Source organism: Microtus oregoni, unplaced genomic scaffold (assembly GCF_018167655.1).
Source record: "Microtus oregoni isolate MIOR12 unplaced genomic scaffold, Mior012 000105F_ref0000443, whole genome shotgun sequence".
Taxonomy (NCBI): Eukaryota; Metazoa; Chordata; class Mammalia; order Rodentia; family Cricetidae; genus Microtus; species Microtus oregoni.
This window is the reverse complement of record NW_024544720.1, coordinates 232,239-238,281: the sequence shown is the minus strand read 5'-3', so window position 1 is coordinate 238,281 and position 6,043 is coordinate 232,239. Positions and strand designations below refer to the sequence as shown.

The window sequence follows — 6,043 nt, the reverse complement described above, 5'->3', positions numbered from 1 at the left end:
TTTTTTTTTTTGGAGACAGGGTTTCTCCGTAGCTTTTGGTTCCTGTCCTGGAACTAGCTCTTGTAGACCAGGCTGGCCTCGAACTCACAGAGATCCGCCTGCCTCTGCCTCCCGAGTGCTGGGATTAAAGGCGTGCGCCACCACCGCCCGGCTTCCTGTTGGTTTTTCATGTGACACTATTCTGATATGGGTAGTGAGCTGAGAAAATGATTTCACAGTTCCAAGGGTAGAACACAAGAAAGAATAAATGACTCTTCCAACATTCTTATAGAAGATATTTTAAAATGGTTTATTTATAAAAGGGAGGGTTAAAGTTAAGCCAAGTACTTTATCCATATTAGAAAGTCTTATGACGCCATGTAGTTTTAATACTTAAGCTTACCTTGAAAGTAGAATCCAATAACATGTGATAGAAGTTTTGATTGGTATAAACAATGACTCAGTGATATCCTAGACTGTGATAGCTCTTTTACTTCTTTTCCTCACAGTGGGTGAAGACATTTCTGAAGTAATAAGATGCATTTCATCTAAAGTTTTCATTGCTAGAATTCTGGACTCATGCTCTTCATTTTGTATTGAATCTAATAAACATCATTTCATGACTCAGTTCAAACACATCCTACAACTTTTCTGCAGTCTCTCAAAAATTATTTGGAAGAATAATTCAAAAAAGTTATTGACCACAATGGATTAATTTATTATGGAGTAAGAAAGCATAAAAATATTTCTGTAGTTATGTCTTCATTTCTCTTCTTTATCCAGGCTCTTCAGCTATGACTCCTGTTATCTTCCTGGTTGTCCTGTGCTTAGGATTTAGATCAAGTGCTTCGGCACTTGATCCCAGTTTGGATGCTGAATGGGAAGAGTGGAAGATACTCTATGAAAAATCATACAGCCTGGTTGGTATCCTGAAAACTGTCCAGAAGGGCCCCAGAGTGGAAGTGTCTGGACATTTTAGAAGTCATACATGCTCCACCACAACTATCACCACTGAGATTACTTAATCATGAACATTGTGAGCAGTGGGTATCCAGATTCCCTTTTATCAGTATAAGGAGAACGTCTGACTATTGTGTCCTTGACTAGCTCTCCTGGGCCTCTAATCACATGGATAGCAAATCCACAACATCAGCTTGTACAGGAGTTTAATTATAAAGAAATGTCACCTATTATGTTCTTATCCAGGAGGAAGAAGCACTGAGGAGAACAGTATGGGAAAAGAACATGAAAATGATTAAACTTCACAATGGGGAGAATGGCCTGGGGAAGAATGGCTACACCATGAAAATGAACGCCTTTGGTGACATGGTGAGAGTGACATGCATTACTTCACACTGTGCTCTCTTGAGTGCTTTACATGGAGTCTTTTCTTTTATAATCATTTATGTATGCTTTCTTGAAGACCAATGAAGAATTCAAGAAAATGATGGTTGATTTCCCAATGCAAACTCTCAAGAGTGGGAAAGGCATCTGGAAACGATCTCTTCGTGGTTTACCCAAATTTGTGGATTGGCGAAAAGAAGGCTATGTGACCCCTGTGGGGAACCAGGTTTGAATTTGCCACCTGCCCTTCTTCTTAAGCCATAGTAAAGAGGAAAGAACTTAGTGTCTCCGTTTTCTTATTGAATGAGGAGAGATTCACAGCTCATTTTTTGCATAATATTTTTCCTTCTTTGAAATCTTCATACATTTTCCAATATATATTGATCTTGACAGACCACCAAACACATTCTCCAGATAATAACTTCTACCACATCTCATTGTAGAGTTGATTTCCTTTCTACTGTAATTAATAACCGATAAAAGCAAGAAGTCTTTCACAAATGTAGGGGGGAATCCACATAAGCATGTGTACACTACCAGTATCCAAGTTTTCTAGACTGAGAACTCCTTCTAGACATCTGTCAACTGCCAGTACTTCTTTTCACAAATTATTCACCTGTCTATGTTGTTACCTGAGTTAGCATTTGTTTATGAAAGACCATATTTTCTTCACTTTAGGGTAACTGCAGTTCTTGTTGGGCTTTTGCTACAACTGGTGCCATAGAAGGACAAATGTACAAAAAGACAGGCAAACTCATTCCTCTGAGTGTCCAGAACCTAGTGGACTGTTCTAAACCTCATGGCAATAATGGCTGTGATTGGGGTAACACATACTTTGCCTTTCGGTATGTTTTGCACAACGGAGGTGTGGAGGCTGAGGCGACCTACCCATATGAAGGAAAAGTAAGTAGACCTCATGTTTTCATTTCATCTCAACTTGGAGGGAAAGACAAGTATAGATAAAATACAGTATCTTCGGCACTCAGATTGGATGGTAGAATCTCTCTCTACACTGTCATTTAGTCATTAAGTATCGACCTTTGCATATATTTTCGGTGTGATGATTTTGGTGTATTTCCCTTTTATATACATAGAGAATATAGAATGTAGTGTACATATAATAGAGATCTCTTCAGTGATGTAGTTATCCTATTGTATATGTTACTTTTATTGGCTGATAAATAAAGCTGTTTTGGCCAGTGACATAGTGAAGTAAAGCTATGTGGGAAATGCGAACAGAGAGAGAGAGAGACACACAGAGAGAGAGAGAGAGAGAGAGACAGAGACAGAGACAGAGACAGAGAGACAGAGAGAGAGACACAGAGAGACAGAGAGAGACAGAGAGAAATCAGTGTCAAGGTGATTCCATGTGGCTGAACATTACTGGTAAGCCACAGTCATGTGGCAATACATTGATTCATAGAAATGGGTTAATTGAAGATATAAGAGCTAGCTATGAATATGCCTGAGGCATGTCCAAATATTGATGTAGCAAATATAGTTTCTAGATGATTATTTGGGTCTGGTGGCTGGAATATGAAAGCACATTCTCAACTTACACTGCAGCAATAAAAATTCTTATGGATAGGAGGAAGTGTATTCGTTGTCACTGATGACTAGAGAACTTATTTTCAAGTCTAGCTATTTCAGTAATGTTTCACTTCCTGGGATGATTTACAACAATCCAAACTTTTATGTGCTGGGGGCTGGAGAGATGGCTCAGAGGTTAAGAGCACTGCTTGCTCTTCCAGAAGTCCTGAGTTCAATTCCCAGCAAATACATGGTGGCTCACAACCATTTGTAATGAGATCTGGCTGGTAGGCATACATGGAGGCTGAACCCTGTGTACATAATAAATAAATAAATAAATAAATGATAACAACCAAACTTTTATGTGCTCAATTGCAAAGAGCAGAGTGTGGTGGTTGCGATTCTATGGAGGGAAGAAATTGAGTCTCTTATCTCTTTACCTTTAAAGGAAGGACCCTGCAGGTACAATCCTCAGAATGTAGCTGCTAAAATCAGAGAATTTGTGGCCCTCCCAGAATATGAAGATATTCTAATGGATGCTGTAGCAACTAAAGGGCCCATTCCTGTTGGAATTGATGCTTACCATGAGTCTCTTTTGTTCTACGAAGATGGTTAGTATATTTCCTTCTAGATTTGAAGAAAAAGCCATTGTGGCATCTTTGTCATGACAAGTTCTCAGATTGTCTGATATGCAAAACTGTGATGTAAATGGTTAAGTTTCTGGATTTTATTCATCTCTGTATAAGTGTCCTGAGTATTGAATTTCAATAGGTATGAACCCCCATATGAAAGTTAATGTGTCCCATTTAATAAAATATATTGGTTAACTAATTTCTCAGCTCCTCTCATGGACCTTTTAGTTGTTTATAGAAACGGGTTATCCGAAATCTAATTATAACAGAGCCTTGGAATTAAATAATTTTTGTCCTGTAAGTTTAACTTGGCATGAGACACTAGTAGCAAAACTGTAATGTTCTAAGGAGTCATTTTATATGCATGTAGCTAGTAGCTATCAATGAATCTCACTAGCTTGAATTGTTTCTGTTTTCTGTGAAACTGTGTATCTATGTGTGTGCGACCCATGTGTGAGTATTAGCATTCTTGTGAACAATTAACTAGCTTAAGTCTGATTGTAGTTTTATATCATTTCAGTGATGGCTGAAATAGTTTTATTGTTGGTGGCTGTGGTCGCTGCCAGGTGTCCTGTGCATCTCACATTAGTTTCCGTGTTATTTCTCAGGCATTTATCATGAACCAAATTGCAGAAGATATAATTTGAGTCATGCAGTTCTGGTGGTTGGGTATGGATTTGATGGAAATGAAACAGATGGCAATAACTACTGGCTGGTCAAGAACAGGTATAAATTGTCATAAAAATCTTTATCTGAAATTCCAGGGGCTGGGGAGATGGTTCAGTGGTTAATGACACTGGATGCACGTCTAGGGGATTTTGATGAAATTGTAATTTTCAGGCAATATTTTGATATAAAGTTAGAAGATTATGTTTAATTTAATTTGAAAGAATCTTTTCTTGTTTTCCCATGTGCATGGATGAAGTGCATTTGACTGTTTGCACATCTGTGGACATGTGTGCACCAGTGAACATATGTAGAGGTCTGATGTCAGCATCAGTTGTTTCTCAATCATTATATAACTTCTATATTAAGACAGTGTTCTTTTCTGACATAAGAATTAACTATTTAATCTGGCTTGCCAGCTTGCTCTTGGTATGTTCTGTGTCCATGTCTCAGGAATGAGGTTTACGGGCATACTATAATATCAATCTGGCTTTCCAGTCACTCTTGAAACAGATCTCAGCTCTTTAACTGCTGAACTCCCTGAAGCTCTAAGAACTTACTAACAGTATGTTCTCATAAAATTCCCAACCCTTCATTGGTTCTAGGGTATCAATGCCATGTGTGTGACACTGATTTTATACAATGGTACATGTTTGATAGCTTTGAAACATGTAATGGTAGAAAGGTATTCTGCTGCGATGTTCACATTCCTCTGTGAGGCACCACGTGGTACTCAAGATTAGACCCTCTGACTTTCCTGATCATTTTGATAGGTTGGCCTCTTACCAGTATCCTAACAAATCCATCATGTGGTAAGTTTTCTACTAAATGGAAAATATGATCTCTTGCAGCTGGGGACAAAGCTGGGGCATGGACGGCTACATGAAAATCGCCAAGGACAGAAACAACCACTGTGGAATTGTTTCATTTGCCCAATACCCTCTTGTGTGAGCAGCCTGATGCCCACAAACAATCACTTGGCAGGAGACTGCATTTCCAGAGATGTTATATCCACTTCAAAAACCAGCCTTTGCTTAGTGTCTTAAACTGCCGAGTCTCTCAAGATCCACACTGCAGTGTGAATTCTGGGAGCTTTCAAATACTTGAAATTACAAGCTTTGTAACTCTTCCTCTAACTAATGAGTGCTTATAATTCCTGCACGAACTTTATTTTCACTTTTAATGCTTGTGCAAATAAAATCATTTAAAAATTAAAATTCAAGTGTCATTTCTAGTTTCTCATCTTTTGTGCAGTGACTTTTTTGTAGTCAAACATGCAATTCACCTTGTAGAGGGGACTGAGTGTTGTGCTGGTGTCTGGAAGAAAGGGTTGGACTGTCCTCCTTGATGGGTGACATTCTGCATTGTTGTGATTTGCTTTCAGTGTTCTGTTTTCCACCAGCAACCTTGCTCTGAAAGACTCTATGATAATTTCTGGATTTGACACCTTTAGCTGACACACATGTGGGAGCCCACAGAAGTGGATCCATTCCACAATGACTACAGGTCAGAGAGCTCACACGTTTTCTTGCTTCTTCAATGCTATTGACAAGAGGGTGACTTAAGGTGTGGCTTTAAACAAGATGTCTTAGCTTATGGTGTGGTTGTTTGGTGTTTTGTGTATTAAGATGGCCCATAGAGGGATTCTCTTCCACCTTGACTGAAGGTCAGAGAGTTCAAGCCTATTCCTGTTCCTTCAAGGATATGACAGAAGGCTTGACCCAGGGAATGACTGCATACAGGATGCTTGATCCAAGGTGTGATTGTTGCATTTCCTGCATAAACAACATATCCTTAATTCCAGATACAGTTGTTTGATGTTTCAGGTATTAAAGAGGTAATTCCTTTGTTTGATGTTTATATCAATTTAAAGTGCTCTTTTGCCCTTTTCC

The 6,043-nt window shown here is 38.8% G+C and overlaps 1 protein-coding gene across 2 annotated transcripts; it reads left to right on the top strand.

Annotated features, from left to right (window-relative positions):
- The first annotated feature begins 773 nt into the window (after positions 1 to 773).
- On the top strand, positions 774 to 5,102 carry LOC121443380 (cathepsin Q-like). 2 transcript variants are annotated; one of them, XM_041645127.1, is made up of 7 exons: positions 774 to 899; positions 1,189 to 1,308; positions 1,403 to 1,549; positions 2,002 to 2,226; positions 3,302 to 3,464; positions 4,094 to 4,211; positions 5,003 to 5,102. In XM_041645127.1, exons 1-7 carry the CDS (start codon positions 774 to 776, stop codon positions 5,100 to 5,102), a joined length of 999 nt encoding a protein of 332 aa, XP_041501061.1. The 2 variants fall into 2 exon arrangements, with proteins under 2 accessions (XP_041501061.1, XP_041501060.1); XM_041645126.1 differs by having other exon boundaries at positions 1,186 to 1,308.
- Positions 5,103 to 6,043: the final 941 nt, after the last annotated feature.